Here is a 17,273-nt window from a genome sequence, read left to right as displayed (position 1 = left end):
GAGGCGAGGTGGCTGAGTAGTTTGGACATTACAAAAACACAAACAGCCGAAGGACCATGTTGTAGACCTATTGTTGGCATCTACATACATCATGGAAAAAAAAAACAACTTTCCAATAGGAAATAAAATCGTGACATCAAAACCTCTACTCTTTTGGTTCCTAAATCACTGGGAGTTTGGTATGTAACCAGTCCTTCGGGTGTACTAATAATGAATAGGTTACATCGGGGTGTCAGAAGCTAATGGTGTTCACACTACCATATTATGACGATCTATGCAAGATGCAAATTCCGTACCACAATCGTGCACCGTCGCAAACCAGCCTGGAAGCTTCGTCACATCGCATCGTTCAACTAAATGCTCTGCGGTTTCGAGCTCTTGACCACAACGGGTACATGTTGGACAGGTATCAATCCCCACTGATGTAGTGAGCGTGTTGTTAAGCAGGTTCTCGACCGAAACCGATTACTGCCACCGAAACTGTATGCACTGGCTGCCACCCAATGTCTCCTCTTGCTGGTGGAAAGGCCTGGCAACTTCTCCCCCCTCCCCCCCCCCCCCCCCACTTCCACCTCGTATATGCAGCTCTGTCCGAAATCAAGGAAGCTACGTACAAGGGTTGCCGGGACTTATGCATGGATCACCTACCTTGTCGTTGGTAAGGAAGCTTGAGGCATATAAGGGGCAAAGGAGTAATCACACTACTATATTCTTCAATGAAAGTGCATAACAATTTTAGTAGCAGGGTGTATAGGCAGATTCTTATGATTGCGGGATGTAAAAGAGTGAGTATGGACGATCTTTATTGGCGACCAGCATATATTTAGACAAGAAAATAGGATGCCATCACTCTGAAACTAGAATATCATTTCCACAAGGTATGTATCCAGTCCTCCGGAAGAGTGATTTTACACTTCCAATGAAATAGGAACCAGTTTGGGTTTTTTTAAACATCACACTTTTCTTTCCTGTTGAAGTGTTTTATGTGCTGTTTTTATTGTATTTTATTTATAAAGCACGGATGATGTAAACTTGGTAATTTTTAAAAAACGTGAGCATTTATATAGCGTAATATCTACTAAACGTGCACAACGCCCTTTACTTAGGGTCCCTAGCCAACAGCAACACTTAACATGTAGATAGAGACAAGACACCTATTAGGCGGTATTTACACCTGAGTACGGTGAGAGAGTGTGATTTAAGAGTCTAATCCAAGGACTCAACTATGCGCCGCTCAGAGCGGGACTCAAACCCAGGACCTTCACATCTGAAGGCGAGTGTTATACCTCAAGACCACATAGCCGCTTAATTACAGCAAGGCACGATGGTGAAACCACAGTTTTCTTTCTTTCTCTTTCATTTAGTAACTAGATGGGTGACAAGATAATAAAAATCTGGTCTAGGCGTTGTTTGTGTTTCTGGTAGTCAGTAACTAGATGGGTGACAAGATAATAAAAATCTGGCCTAGGCGTTGTTTGTGTTCCTGGTAGTCAGTAACTAGATGGGTGACAAGATAATAAAAATCTGGCCTAGGCGTTGTTTGTGTTCCTGGTAGTCAGTAACTAGATGGGTGACAAGATAATAAAAATCTGGCCTAGGCGTTGTTTGTGTTCCTGGTAGTCAGTAACTAGATGGGTGACAAGATAATAAAAATCTGGTCTAGGCGTTGTTTGTGTTCCTTGTAGTCAGTAACTAGATGGGTGACAAGATAATAAAAATCTGGTCTAGGCGTTGTTTGTGTTCCTGGTAGTCAGTAACTAGATGGGTGACAAGATAATAAAAATCTGGCCTAGGCGTTGTGTTCCTGGGCTTTAAAAAAGATACTTAAGCATTTTTATAGTGCAAAATCCACTGAACGTGCTCAAAGCGCTTCACTAGGGGTTCCCAATCAACAGTAACACTTAAAATGTAGAACGAGACATGACGCCTGTGGGGTGATATTACATTTTTTTTAAAGGACAGAGACAACGCTGTTAACAATTAGGTACTCATTTTACACCCTGAGTATGGTTAAAGAATGTGAGTAAAGGACCTTTTCAAAGGACTCAACAATGCGCCGCTCAGAGCGGGACTCGAAACCCAGACATTCCGATCGAAGGCGAGTGTCATACAAGTAGACCACATAGCCACACTTTACACACTTGATTTACAGTCAATGCACGTGCGACGAGATTGTAAGAATGCTAGTACATATAAAAAAAAAGAGATTCTAACAGGCCACTTGCACCATGATATAAAATGGAATTTTGATTCCACATGGCCTCTATGAGATAAATAAAGCACATAAGGCTAATTGAGCAGGGCGAATCCGTGGAAATGCTCGGTGTGAATGTTTACCAGATGTTAATCTATGGGAGACTGACTTAAGATTTGGAAATCCTCCGGATGTCAGCAAATGTTGTCTTCATCCGAAACTTTGCTCCTACGCGAAGTTGCAAAATTAAAGATCACCACTTTTCTTTATACCTATAATATGTCAAAGGCTTGTTAGCATCCAGGAAAAAGAAAATTATATTGAAGTGCTTTAGGCATGTTAACAAATCGTTAATTAGCGCAATATAAATGCAATTTTAAAATATATATTATATATTATTATATCAATCACCTGCTTCAACCAACTAGAAAAGAACAATCAAAGCCCGAAAACTGTCAATTATATGCGTTGATGGGGGAAATGCGTCTTGCTCGTTTTAATCTGTATAGATAGATCGTAGTTGACGTCATTCCGGCATTTGTTGGGGTTTTTTTGCCATCCGCGTTTATGGGTAATTCTCACTTAACTGTATTATCCAGACGATGAAAGTTCATGGTTTCACAGGGGTTTGTATGTTGGTCCATTATACTTCCGGATGGCAATGTTGTGAGCTTCTTAGTCAAGCGCATACTATCTATAGGAGGGTCTCGAATTAATGCCTTTTCTTTATCCCAAACTATTGTACAAAAGTACTTTAATTGGCTTTGAAATCTTAAGTTACAACACATGATGAACACCATGATTACATGATGCAAGGAAATAAGTGTGGAATTTTAAAACCTTTTTTCTTCTTCAGGCATTATGAATTAGTTTTTCTGAACATGGTTTCATATTTCTAAACGATAAAAGAATTCAACGACAAACTTTTCAAAACATATTGAACTGCAACACAAGAACTATAGAGATTTAATAGAACCGAAAGTTATTTCCAAAGCCAAAGGGTCATGAATTGTGACATTCGTTTGTTACAAAATACACATTCCAATCAAATCCCATACTATTCTTCAAAGATTCCGTCGATGATATTTGAATGGAGTGAATCATATCATTTCATTTCAATATCAAATCTATCACAGTTCAAGAGGCCTGCTTTCTGTCCATTGTTGAACGAGTAAGCAGCCAAGGCCTTCCCTGCCTTCTCACTTACGACTTACGACAGTCGTACAGTTCAAGTTCAAGTGGCGGTTTAGGTACTTTGATCAAATTTTAAAACTGAAAATAGAAGTCTGTAATTATCATGGCCAAATAGAGCTTGAAAAAACGTTTTAAAAATGATACCTCATTTAACCTCCTAGGACAAATCGTTCAAAAGTGATTTTTTTTTCGAAATAAAATTGAGGGTCCATTTTACATAAGAAATTTGTGATCGAAAAGCGTGAAAATTCAACAAACTGTGTGTCGCCACAATAAGGAGGAAAACACAGATCATATCATGCCAAAATCCCTAATACTCATACCAGGATCCTATACAATGACTTTTTAGAATGAAAATAACAAGCTTATCAGAGGAAAAGCTTAAATATTACATAATCTTGCATAATAATCACTTTTTTTTTGTCGTTATTTTGTTTTATCTTCTTTTTTTTCCCCCAAAATTTGCCACGCGATTTGCCAATTTTCCCAAAATTTGCCACGATTTGCCAATTTTGGGAAATTTGCCAAAATTTGCCGGTCGCCCTGATATTTGCGGGCGCAAATTGCCGCAATGGCCGCAAAAAATGCAGATGACAGATTAAGATGGCCAGATGTGGCCAACATACAGTCATTGGACAATCCCTTGTTCGACAGAATATCAGTTTCTGCATGGGAGAAAGTCACCTTATTTCTTAACCTGGATCCTCTTTTAGTTGGAGTATACCTCAAGCACACCTGGTCAGAAGAGAGAGAGGATGTGAGGTATACGGGACGCATCCTCAAAAGTGTGTAGAGGGAAGTCCACCAAGATGCCTGGATTCTCCATTGCCTACTGGCAACCCGAGGAGCTGGAGGAGGAGGCTGTGGAATACTGAGTTAATTCGACTGACATAATTGTTGATATGATTCTTGGCGATTTACTATTTTTTAAAGGTAAGGTTACGTTTTCACCCAATATTTGCTGTTCTAGATCTATTTCATTGTTTCATGATGGTAAAATATAGAGAAAGTTTGAAAATACCTTTCATTTGATATCTCATTTATCAAAATTGGACAAATCTATGCAAAGTTATCGAAGAATTGCTGACATGCGACGAGCTCGTGATTGGTTTGTTACGTCATTATTATGCAAGATTATGTAATATTTTAAGCTTTTCCTCTGATAAGCTTGTTATTTTCAATCTAAAAAGTCATTGTATAGGATCCTGGTATGAGTATTAGGGATTTTGGCATGATATGATCTGTGTTTTCCTCCTTATTGCGGCTTAAGACACACAGTTTGTTGAATTTTCATGATGTTCGATCACAAATTTCTTATGTAAATGGACCCCCAATTTTATTTTGAAAGAAATTCATAACTTTTGAACGATTTATCCTAGGAGGTTAAATGAGGCATCATTTTTCACGTTTTTTCAAGCTCTATCCGATCATGATAATTACAGACTTTATTTTCAGTTTTAAAATTTGACCAAAGTACCTAACAAATCACAATCATTGTATTCTCATTCTTGAACTTGGACTTAATCTGACCAAACCATTAGACCTTCTTCTCCAATTCATTGTTAAAACTTGAATTAAATGTGGCCTTTTACTTTTCATTTTAACCCACATTGTCATTGTCTTCAATTTCTTTGCGCGGAGCACAGCTGCTTCAACTTTCATTCATTCATGTTCATTACCTATTGGCATTGGTACTGATTGACTGATTGTTATTTATTTATTTGTTTTTAATGCTCCTTCACTTCAGACCCTTATCAGTTACAATTATATTGTTACAATATGTGCAGCTATTAAATCTTAAAGGTCAATTTTTTTTACTGACCACTCTAATTGATGGTTCCTGTGTGACTACTGTGACCTCATGTTGGCAAGATTAACATTTACTTTATCTTCATTATCTTTCAATACTTCACAAATGAAAATGATGATGGAAAACAAAAACAATGGTCGTATTTGGAAAGTTTAAACTTTCTCTAATCTATCAAGGTTTGTTCTGGAGTTTTTGAAATAATGCTGCTATATATTGACAAATTGTATAAATATACGCATGAAAAAAGATCCACGGTGAAAATACAAATTGAAAGAAATGCTAGTGTGTGGAGCTTTCGGACGGCCTCCCTTTTTTTGCCCCTGTCATTGTGACTAGGAAAGTTGTTCGCTCCCTCATAATTTCAAAACCGGACTATTGCAATGCTGTGTTTTTTGGTGTTTCAGAAAGTAAGCTCAAGCGACTAGTTTGTACACAACAGTGCTGCTAGGTTGGTCTTTAGTAGGCAGGGATTTGACTCTGCCACACCTCTGTTTTGAAGATTATACTGGCTGCCTGTTGAGAGGAAGGTCAAATTCAAAGTATTTGCCAAAGTTTATTGCTGTCTAGAAAATATTGCCCCACCCTACCTTACAGAAATTCTTATTATTTAACCCTGTCTTTGCATTTCTCCAATGTTTGGTTATTCCTTGCATTTGTACAAAGGCAAAAACAAGGTTCTTTTCTCATTTTGAAACAACATTCCATGAATCATTCTGAAGTCCAAATCATTGACTGTGTTAGTTAAAGAAATCCTTAAAAACCTTTTTTTTTCTAACATCCTGTAATTTATATTACAGATAATTTTGTGTTGATGTAAAGTGCGAAGAGTCTCATGACTGAGGTGTGCACTGTGGAAGATCTTATTATTATATTATATTTCTTTCTGTATATCCGGTTCATGAAAAAAAAAACCTAGAAATGTTTAGAAGCCTATAGTCCCGATACTATATATGATGCAAATCTGAAATTTTACCACAATAAAACTAAAATTTCAGTTCTCATTTCATCAAGAAAATATGTTTTAAAATTTGAAATTCACTATTGTTTAAACAAACACTGCGTTTTTGCCATGTATCGAAGATTTGGGATGTAATTTTCACATGTTGATGTTAATCTGTCAATCCCCCATTTGCTTTATGACTATGTGTAGCCTTCTTTCCATGATCCAATTGATTTTCTAATGTCTTGAATAGTGATTTGCTCCCATGAATTTTGAATTGACTCTTTTTTAAACTCTGTATCCGTGTTAACCGTTGTACGATCCTTATAAACCATGTTGGACATAAGTAACCAAATGCTGTAGTTCACTGGATTCAAGTCAGGACTCATTGGAGGCCAGTTATCTTTAAAAATAAATGAATGTTATTTTCTTTTTAAAAGTAAGACTGTGTAATGTTACGAGTGTGGGAAGATGCCCTGTCTTGTTGTACATCAAATGACTGATCAGGATAAAGTGAAACAAAGTCTGGAAAAGTTGGGCTTTTGTTCTAATTCAGAAAAGTGAGTGGAGCAGGCACTTATGTTGGTAACAACAAGATATGAAGTGAATAGAAAAGTGCCAGAAGACAATAGAGAATATAAAATTTTTCGCGGCGGTGGTGGGGTTTGAACCTGCGACCTTATTGGTACGACAACTCCGCCTGGCAGGTGAGAGCGTGGCTCTACCGTGTGAGCTATCCACGAACACAAAAATATTCGTTTCAAACCCAAAGTCATTACTAGATCCCTCTCTCACCCACTTCTTGAGACCGCCGATTCGTTCGTACACCACCATCGCGAATAATTTTGACCAGCAGTTAAGCTTAATAGCCAATATTCTCAACACAAACATATAACATAGAAACGATTGAGACATTGAGTATGCTCCGGTGTATGGGGTGAATTTTAATTCAGAAAAGTGAGTGGAGCAGGCACTTATGTTGGTAACAACAAGATATGAAGTGAATAGAAAAGTGCCAGAAGACAATAGAGAATATAAAATTTTTCGCGGCGGTGGTGGGGTTTGAACCTGCGACCTTATTGGTACGACAACTCCGCCTGGCAGGTGAGAGCGTGGCTCTACCGTGTGAGCTATCCACGAACACAAAAATATTCGTTTCAAACCCAAAGTCATTACTAGATCCCTCTCTCACCCACTTCTTGAGACCGCCGATTCGTTCGTACACCACCATCGCGAATAATTTTGACCAGCAGTTAAGCTTAATAGTCAATATTCTCAACACAAACATATAACATAGAAACGATTGAGACATTGAGTATGCTCCGGTGTATGGGGTGAATTTTTAATTCAGAAAAGTGAGTGGAGCAGGCACTTATGTTGGTAACAACAAGATATGAAGTGAATAGAAAAGTGCCAGAAGACAATAGAGAATATAAAATTTTTCGCGGCGGTGGTGGGGTTTGAACCTGCGACCTTATTGGTACGACAACTCCGCCTGGCAGGTGAGAGCGTGGCTCTACCGTGTGAGCTATCCACGACACAAAAATATTCGTTTCAAACCCAAAGTCATTACTAGATCCCTCTCTCACCCACTTCTTGAGACCGCCGATTCGTTCGTACACCACCATCGCGAATAATTTTGACCAGCAGTTAAGCTTAATAGCCAATATTCTCAACACAAACATATAACATAGAAACGATTGAGACATTGAGTATGCTCCGGTGTATGGGGTGAATTTTTAATTCAGAAAAGTGAGTGGAGCAGGCACTTATGTTGGTAACAACAAGATATGAAGTGAATAGAAAAGTGCCAGAAGACAATAGAGAATATAAAATTTTTCGCGGCGGTGGTGGGGTTTGAACCTGCGACCTTATTGGTACGACAACTCCGCCTGGCAGGTGAGAGCGTGGCTCTACCGTGTGAGCTATCCACGAACACAAAAATATTCGTTTCAAACCCAAAGTCATTACTAGATCCCTCTCTCACCCACTTCTTGAGACCGCCGATTCGTTCGTACACCACCATCGCGAATAATTTTGACCAGCAGTTAAGCTTAATAGCCAATATTCTCAACACAAACATATAACATAGAAACGATTGAGACATTCTGGCACTTTTCTATTCACTTCATATCTTGTTGTTACCAACATAAGTGCCTGCTCCACTCACTTTTCTGAATTAAAAATTCACCCCATACACCGGAGCATACTCAATGTCTCAATCGTTTCTATGTTATATGTTTGTGTTGAGAATATTGGCTATTAAGCTTAACTGCTGGTCAAAATTATTCGCGATGGTGGTGTACGAACGAATCGGCGGTCTCAAGAAGTGGGTGAGAGAGGGATCTAGTAATGACTTTGGGTTTGAAACGAATATTTTTGTGTTCGTGGATAGCTCACACGGTAGAGCCACGCTCTCACCTGCCAGGCGGAGTTGTCGTACCAATAAGGTCGCAGGTTCAAACCCCACCACCGCCGCGAAAAATTTTATATTCTCTATTGTCTTCTGGCACTTTTCTATTCACTTCATATCTTGTTGTTACCAACATAAGTGCCTGCTCCACTCACTTTTCTGAATTAAAAATTCACCCCATACACCGGAGCATACTCAATGTCTCAATCGTTTCTATGTTATATGTTTGTGTTGAGAATATTGGCTATTAAGCTTAACTGCTGGTCAAAATTATTCGCGATGGTGGTGTACGAACGAATCGGCGGTCTCAAGAAGTGGGTGAGAGAGGGATCTAGTAATGACTTTGGGTTTGAAACGAATATTTTTGTGTTCGTGGATAGCTCACACGGTAGAGCCACGCTCTCACCTGCCAGGCGGAGTTGTCGTACCAATAAGGTCGCAGGTTCAAACCCCACCACCGCCGCGAAAAATTTTATATTCTCTATTGTCTTCTGGCACTTTTCTATTCACTTCATATCTTGTTGTTACCAACATAAGTGCCTGCTCCACTCACTTTTCTGAATTAAAAATTCACCCCATACACCGGAGCATACTCAATGTCTCAATCGTTTCTATGTTATATGTTTGTGTTGAGAATATTGGCTATTAAGCTTAACTGCTGGTCAAAATTATTCGCGATGGTGGTGTACGAACGAATCGGCGGTCTCAAGAAGTGGGTGAGAGAGGGATCTAGTAATGACTTTGGGTTTGAAACGAATATTTTTGTGTTCGTGGATAGCTCACACGGTAGAGCCACGCTCTCACCTGCCAGGCGGAGTTGTCGTACCAATAAGGTCGCAGGTTCAAACCCCACCACCGCCGCGAAAAATTTTATATTCTCTATTGTCTTCTGGCACTTTTCTATTCACTTCATATCTTGTTGTTACCAACATAAGTGCCTGCTCCACTCACTTTTCTGAATTAAAAATTCACCCCATACACCGGAGCATACTCAATGTCTCAATCGTTTCTATGTTATATGTTTGTGTTGAGAATATTGGCTATTAAGCTTAACTGCTGGTCAAAATTATTCGCGATGGTGGTGTACGAACGAATCGGCGGTCTTAAGAAGTGGGTGAGAGAGGGATCTAGTAATGACTTTGGGTTTGAAACGAATATTTTTGTGTTCGTGGATAGCTCACACGGTAGAGGCCACGCTCTCACCTGCCAGGCGGAGTTGTCGTACCAATAAGGTCGCAGGTTCAAACCCCACCACCGCCGCGAAAAATTTTATATTCTCTATTGTCTTCTGGCACTTTTCTATTCACTTCATATCTTGTTGTTACCAACATAAGTGCCTGCTCCACTCACTTTTCTGAATTAAAAATTCACCCCATACACCGGAGCATACTCAATGTCTCAATCGTTTCTATGTTATATGTTTGTGTTGAGAATATTGGCTATTAAGCTTAACTGCTGGTCAAAATTATTCGCGATGGTGGTGTACGAACGAATCGGCGGTCTCAAGAAGTGGGTGAGAGAGGGATCTAGTAATGACTTTGGGTTTGAAACGAATATTTTTGTGTTCGTGGATAGCTCACACGGTAGAGCCACGCTCTCACCTGCCAGGCGGAGTTGTCGTACCAATAAGGTCGCAGGTTCAAACCCCACCACCGCCGCGAAAAATTTTATATTCTCTATTGTCTTCTGGCACTTTTCTATTCACTTCATATCTTGTTGTTACCAACATAAGTGCCTGCTCCACTCACTTTTCTGAATTAAAAATTCACCCCATACACCGGAGCATACTCAATGTCTCAATCGTTTCTATGTTATATTTTGTGTTGAGAATATTGGCTATTAAGCTTAACTGCTGGTCAAAATTATTCGCGATGGTGGTGTACGAACGAATCGGCGGTCTCAAGAAGTGGGTGAGAGAGGGATCTAGTAATGACTTTGGGTTTGAAACGAATATTTTTGTGTTCGTGGATAGCTCACACGGTAGAGCCACGCTCTCACCTGCCAGGCGGAGTTGTCGTACCAATAAGGTCGCAGGTTCAAACCCCACCACCGCCGCGAAAAATTTTATATTCTCTATTGTCTTCTGGCACTTTTCTATTCACTTCATATCTTGTTGTTACCAACATAAGTGCCTGCTCCACTCACTTTTCTGAATTAAAAATTCACCCCATACACCGGAGCATACTCAATGTCTCAATCGTTTCTATGTTATATGTTTGTGTTGAGAATATTGGCTATTAAGCTTAACTGCTGGTCAAAATTATTCGCGATGGTGGTGTACGAACGAATCGGCGGTCTCAAGAAGTGGGTGAGAGAGGGATCTAGTAATGACTTTGGGTTTGAAACGAATATTTTTGTGTTCGTGGATAGCTCACACGGTAGAGCCACGCTCTCACCTGCCAGGCGGAGTTGTCGTACCAATAAGGTCGCAGGTTCAAACCCCACCACCGCCGCGAAAAATTTTATATTCTCTATTGTCTTCTGGCACTTTTCTATTCACTTCATATCTTGTTGTTACCAACATAAGTGCCTGCTCCACTCACTTTTCTGAATTAAAAATTCACCCCATACACCGGAGCATACTCAATGTCTCAATCGTTTCTATGTTATATGTTTGTGTTGAGAATATTGGCTATTAAGCTTAACTGCTGGTCAAAATATTCGCGATGGTGGTGTACGAACGAATCGGCGGTCTCAAGAAGTGGGTGAGAGAGGGATCTAGTAATGACTTTGGGTTTGAAACGAATATTTTTGTGTTCGTGGATAGCTCACACGGTAGAGCCACGCTCTCACCTGCCAGGCGGAGTTGTCGTACCAATAAGGTCGCAGGTTCAAACCCCACCACCGCCGCGAAAAATTTTATATTCTCTATTGTCTTCTGGCACTTTTCTATTCACTTCATATCTTGCTTTTGTTCTAACAGTGTTAGTTACATGATTTTGCGTGTTCACTTTTGTGGTTGAAGTGTCAAAGAAATGTAACCTTGTCTTTCTTTGCTATCTTACTCCAGCAGACACTATAATGTATTTTTCTATAAATCTATTGCTTTCATGATAAAATCTATTCCGTGAAATGTATGATTTTATTTGACAATAGTTAACATTATTATGTGGGTTTCCAACAAAAACTGAAAACTAGATACAAGTTCAGAAACTTTTGATGTAGTGATTTTTTACCGACTTTGGTATGACCAGCATAGTTTCTTAACTAATAAAGGATTTTTTATTAAAGTTGGAAAGTATTAGCTTGAGATATGTTCTTGTAGCTTGTAAATGTTTTCGGATGGATCTGATTTCTACTTGTATTGAAACTGCGGCATACTTTTTTCCAAATTTTTTTTTCTCACACCCTATAGCTAATTTAATATAATGAGAACGTGTTTATTGTTCAATAAGGCAAACGCTCAAACTCGACACTACCTACTTCCACATGGAAGCCTCTGTGCAATTGTTAGATAACCAGCAGTCTCTCATCTCTCCTATTCCTATTATCAAGATGTCCTTACAATATTTTGATATTTAAAAGTTCTTTCTCATAAGAGTCATATGAGATGTTCTGACTAAAAAGAAGGAGTCCAAATCTTGGGGGAGGGGAGGGTTAATGATTAGAATTATTCCACAAATCTGGAGGTTTAGAATTTTTGAGATTTAGGTTTTGGCCTGGTCAGGATGACTGTTAAGTATTGATTTGTTTAATTTTTATTATATTATGCTTTACATTTTTGTGTTTCAGAGGAAGATGCATTCGGATTTGTCACCTCACCTTCACAGTCCAGAATGTAACAAAATAATTGCAGCCTTGAAGAAATGCCATGTTGATGTGAGTTTTTGAGATTTCAATTGATTGTGTAAAAGTACAGCGGTTGTCGCCTAAACACTTGTTGCCTTACTGCCTGTTTAGCATAAATGCATGCTAATTTGTAAAACACAGTAGTTTTTATTTAATATGTATAATATGATCCAAAATGCTCACTATATGAAGATAAGTTTGTTAATTAAAAGACAAAAAAGGTAGAAATGAAAGAGTTTCTCCTCACCACTTGCAATCCAAAGAAATGATTCATCCCCTGTTTGGGACCTTTTTGTTTGACATCTAATAGTACTGCCATACTTAACTCTCAATTTGTTACTTCCTCCACCCCTCCTTTCACGGCAGTCTAATTCTATGTTCCTCATAATACTTTCTCTCCATGTAACATTGATTCACCTTCTTTAGTTCTTCTCCTTTGACTGGTTTTGAATAAGAAAATATTAATTGTTCAGCTGTCTGTAATCAGCAAAGCAAAGTAAGTCAAGAAGGTTCCTTCCATTCAAATGGAACATAACCATTATGTTTTGCCTCATCTAGTTCAGGCAGGATTAAACACCAAGTGGGACACTATTGTAATGCTTCACAAATGTTATGTTATTCTACAGCTTTTGTGTAATAGCGTAAAATTAATTAATTTTTAATGTTTTATTTTAGAACCCGATGAAGAAGTTTTTTGGTGCTTGTAATGATTTGGATCGAGCCATGACCAAATGTTTAAAACGAGAGGTTAGTATTTATTTTTCTTTATTTTTACTCACAACTAGGGAGCTTGTTAAGCACTGGCCTACCTCAGGTACAAGTGTTGAAAATATGATTCTTCTTTTAAAGGTTTTGTTTTTTTAATTGAATTGTAAGAAGAAATAATCATTTCTGATTTTCCCTCCTATTTAAAATGACTAAAGCGACCTTACATTCGGCAAAGTTCATAACCACACATCTTGGCAAAAATATTGTAATCAACACTGCAACGAGCATGCAGGGTAGAAAAAGGCTTGCATTGCCTTTCGAACCCACTCCGCCATTGTCTTGTTAACTACTTTCACATTATAATACACTAACACTGGATGTAGGGAAGCAGGTGGGAGCATTATGTGTGTAAGTGTATTGCTAAAATGGCATGGAGAGAAAGAAAAAGGGAGTAATTGTGACTCATTAATAAGGGAACAACACAGAACAAACTACATTTTAGCCTTTGGACTTTTTCAAGTGTTTACTTATTCAATTACTCTGTTTATCTTTCTCTCCATTTTATTGACTCATTTTGACACCTCTCGTTTTTGGTTTAACATGGCATGACTCAGTACCAGTGGTAGTGGCGACACTCAATCATATTGTGTCTGTGTTTGCTTGGTGGTATGCGGGATATGTATGCAAATCATTGAGAATGAAGACACATGGCAAGGTGTGAAGAAGAATGGGACTCATAATTGGGGGAAGATTACATTTCTGAGACGATGACTGGTAGGAGGGGGGAGATGGAGTAAAGGTGGGGACATGATGACCCATTAACCCAGTCAATAAAGGGTCAATTGTACTCGTGTTGTGGCAAGAGTGATAACCCATTTATTTTCATCAACTATAAGTGCTTAAAGAACAATGTTATATCCATTGTATATTAATGTCAAAAGTGATACCTCAGATTCAACGAAGCCTCAGTTAAAACGAACATTCACCACCAGTTCCATTGACTTTGTTGTATCAAGATGAATCGGGTGACAAAAATTTGATTTTAATTAAAAATGATCAGAATTTCATTTTTTAAAAAAAGTTTAAGAAACTACAACGAAAACTTATTAAACAAAAATGGTTGTGCCAAAAAGAATGATATTTTAAAAAAATTGAGATGATGTCAATTTTTATTTTAGCATTGTCATTGTTGAAATTGTCATTAATCCAAACCCTTAAATACCAGCGCTAAATTGAATAGAATCATTTCCCGATTACTGTTTTGATGTGGCCTTGTAGTCAAGCAATATAACACTTGGCTTATGACCTCTAACTCCAATTTTTTTTTTTTGAGTTTTTTTTTTTTCCACGAGTGATTCATCAGCCTTTGATGCCATACAATCTGCTTTGACCATGCCTATTGATGTAACACTTTAATCATTGTTTTGTGTCACTTTTCCAGTGCAAGGTGTGTAGTCTTTTCTTTTTATGGCATACCTGAGATGCAGCACATAATAATGGAAAACTGTTGTTGTAATGAATGGGATCATCCTCTCACTTTTTTAAGTGGAGTGCCTGCAATGTTTGCAAAAAAATAAAGGCTATTATGAACAGACACTCATCTCTTTTAACTATTATACTACATCATTGGGGAAATAAATATTAATTGAAATTAATCTTTTGAGCCATCAATAACTAAATCTGTGCACAAATGAATCTGGTATTAGGTGGCCAGATCGTGATTCCCAAGGCCAAAGTCAACTCAAGAGCCGATCATTTTGCTCTACCCGATACAAATAACCATTTGAGTCAACGGGTGATAGAATTGCCCTTAATTTTTTTTTTTTTATTGTAAGTTACTCTTATATGAATCTGTAAAAAATAATTCATATTTTTTTAGAATTGCCAGTAATTCTGTGTTCGTTGGCAAAAACTTATCAGGGCTGATGTAACAGTGTTAACCCACAACCATATATTTTTTAAAATAATAGATAAGCCACTGTACTTAAACCAAATATCTTTATTATGAAGTCCCTTGAATCTTGGTTCAGTTGTTTACAAAATAGCTATTTTCAATTAACGTTTTACACTCAAATTTCTGATTTAGACTTTGAAGTCAATTTTCAACATCGGATAGGCACCGACATTTTACCAGATCGATGTGACAAGTCATATTTGATGTAGTACAAGATATTAATTGGTAGCTCTGCCATGCTACAAAACAACCGATTATACTTATTGAGTGAATATGTTTATAACTTGTTTAAGTTATTCTATCAGTGACTTAGTAATCTCTACAAGGGTCCACTCATACTGGACTGTTATCCAACTGTTGTGTGATTTATGAGTTTTGCTTACTCTCAGAAATGTTTAAAATCTTTGAAATATTGTTTCCATGTGAGTTGTCCTTATTATAGTGTTCACTGTCTTGGACGCCAAATTGGTGACAAATTCGCCCTAATAGTGGTAAAACCCTATAAACTATTCATTATACTATGGGTAAATAAAGTTGTTTTTTAAAATAATATTGTCAATGTTTTTTAAATATTAGGAATTTACCTCTCAAGCCTTGTTTATAGATTCAGGGACCATTTTTGTGACAAAGATATAAATATCTCAATTTGACCCAATTTCTATATATTAAACATAATGCTGTCACTGTTCAGCAGAACTATGCTCAGTTGGTAGAGCACCCAATGTGCATGCAAGTAAAACCTGGCTAGATATGTATACACAAGATGAGATTATTTTTTGGTCTCACTATTATTACATCAGGGAGAAATTAGGGAGCTGGCACCGGTGTAAGATAAAGATATGAACAAGTGTGCATGAAATTTTGCCAGAATAAGCAAGAAAAAAAAATACATCCGAAAAAATCAGTCTACCTCGACAAATATTAGACCTGGCAGAAAGCACAGAATTGCCTTCCATCCCCCATTTCCAGAAATCATTTGACTTAAGCAATTTTTTGACACAAAAATTGGAAGAAAATAAAAATGCGTCAAAAAATTGCTTTAGTCAAATTTCTCCCTTTTTACAAAAAGCGCTACTGTATTTTAACGACTTATAGTTATAGTAGCTTCCTGCAATTTTTACCACAAAAAAAAAATTGAATAATGATGGAAAACTATGAAGGAAAAAATAGATTTTTGAAATCATTTCTAATTTTAAGCTATTCCAATTCTTTATCGAACAAACACCCTGTGTATCAAAGGGTCTGATGGTTTTACATGAGTACCGTCTTTTAATCTGTACTTATTTTTTATTTAAATTTCAGAGAGAAATGAAACGGCAAGCAAATAAAAATACCTCCCAGTTTACCAAGAAGGGCGATTCATGATGCCCAATTTATTTTAATTTTTAAAATTAAGTATTTGTATAAATTGTTAAGGAAATAGAGTGACATTCTCCTGTAACATTGTTCATGTATTGTATTATAATGTTTAATACTTTAACACTGTTATTCACCATTATACAAAATAAAATGATTTAAAACTTAGTTTGATGTATCACGTTATGCATTCTTTTATTTTTTTTTTTTTTTCACTTGGATTTTCAGTAACTATATAAGGGCTGGTATGTTTTAATAATGAGGATTGTGGTCTTGTGATATGATACTCAGCCACTGACCTGTAGGGTCTACAGTGAGAATAGAATAGAGCGTTTAAAACTCTTAAATAAGAAAATCAGAGTCTTTAAGGGAATTTGACAAGCCCACCAAAGAGAAGGGGGTGGGGGGAGGGAGTGAAAGAGAGAAAGATGAAGTATAATATGTTTTTTTTAAGAAAATAGCTGACAGACCTATTGGTCATATCATCATCAGAACTTAAGAAGAGAAAGATGATACATACGACAGATAGGACAGTCAAAAGATTGCAGATTTAGAGTTCATTATCACCTCTGCAACACTAATTGGTCACAAGAATCTCATAAACCAAAGTAGGTAGGTTCGAGTTTGTTTTTAGAGTTTTACAGCACTAATCACACTTTCTCGTCACTTAAGCTCCAGTAAAAAGGAAGATGATGTTATAGCATAAAGATGGTAGATTTGCAGTTATAAAGTGTCTAAGAGAATATAAGACAATGAAGATTCAATCGAAAAGGGAGCATTATTATATTCCAAAATAATTTTTATGAAGACTCGAGCATAGGATTGGGGGGGGTCCAGATAGCTCTGTATTAGAGCACCCGCCTCACTAGCAGAGGAACTGGTATCAATACCAAGTGCAGTAAAGATTTTTTTTTA

At 37.5% G+C, this 17,273-nt stretch overlaps 1 protein-coding gene across 5 annotated transcripts; it reads left to right on the top strand.

Moving 5' to 3' along the window:
• Nucleotides 1–3,164: 3,164 nt before the first annotated feature.
• Nucleotides 3,165–16,526, top strand: LOC144977275 (COX assembly mitochondrial protein 2 homolog). 5 transcript variants are annotated; one of them, XM_078922315.1, is made up of 5 exons: nt 3,165–3,365; nt 6,579–6,698; nt 12,284–12,370; nt 13,016–13,087; nt 16,305–16,526. In XM_078922315.1, the coding sequence occupies exons 3-5, from the start codon at nt 12,290–12,292 to the stop codon at nt 16,365–16,367; spliced, it is 216 nt and encodes a 71-aa protein (XP_078778441.1). In that variant the 5' UTR covers nt 3,165–3,365; nt 6,579–6,698; nt 12,284–12,289; the 3' UTR covers nt 16,368–16,526. The 5 variants fall into 5 exon arrangements, with proteins under 5 accessions (XP_078778441.1, XP_078778438.1, XP_078778440.1 ...); XM_078922312.1 differs by lacking the exon at nt 6,579–6,698; XM_078922314.1 differs by lacking the exon at nt 6,579–6,698 and having other exon boundaries at nt 3,165–3,444.
• Nucleotides 16,527–17,273: the final 747 nt, after the last annotated feature.

Source organism: Berghia stephanieae, chromosome 7 (assembly GCF_034508935.2).
Source record: "Berghia stephanieae isolate SIO BIC M18660-M18661 chromosome 7, UCSD_Bste_1.3, whole genome shotgun sequence".
Lineage (NCBI taxonomy): Eukaryota > Metazoa > Mollusca > Gastropoda > Nudibranchia > Aeolidiidae > Berghia > Berghia stephanieae.
This window is presented reverse-complemented; position numbering and strand designations above follow the sequence as displayed.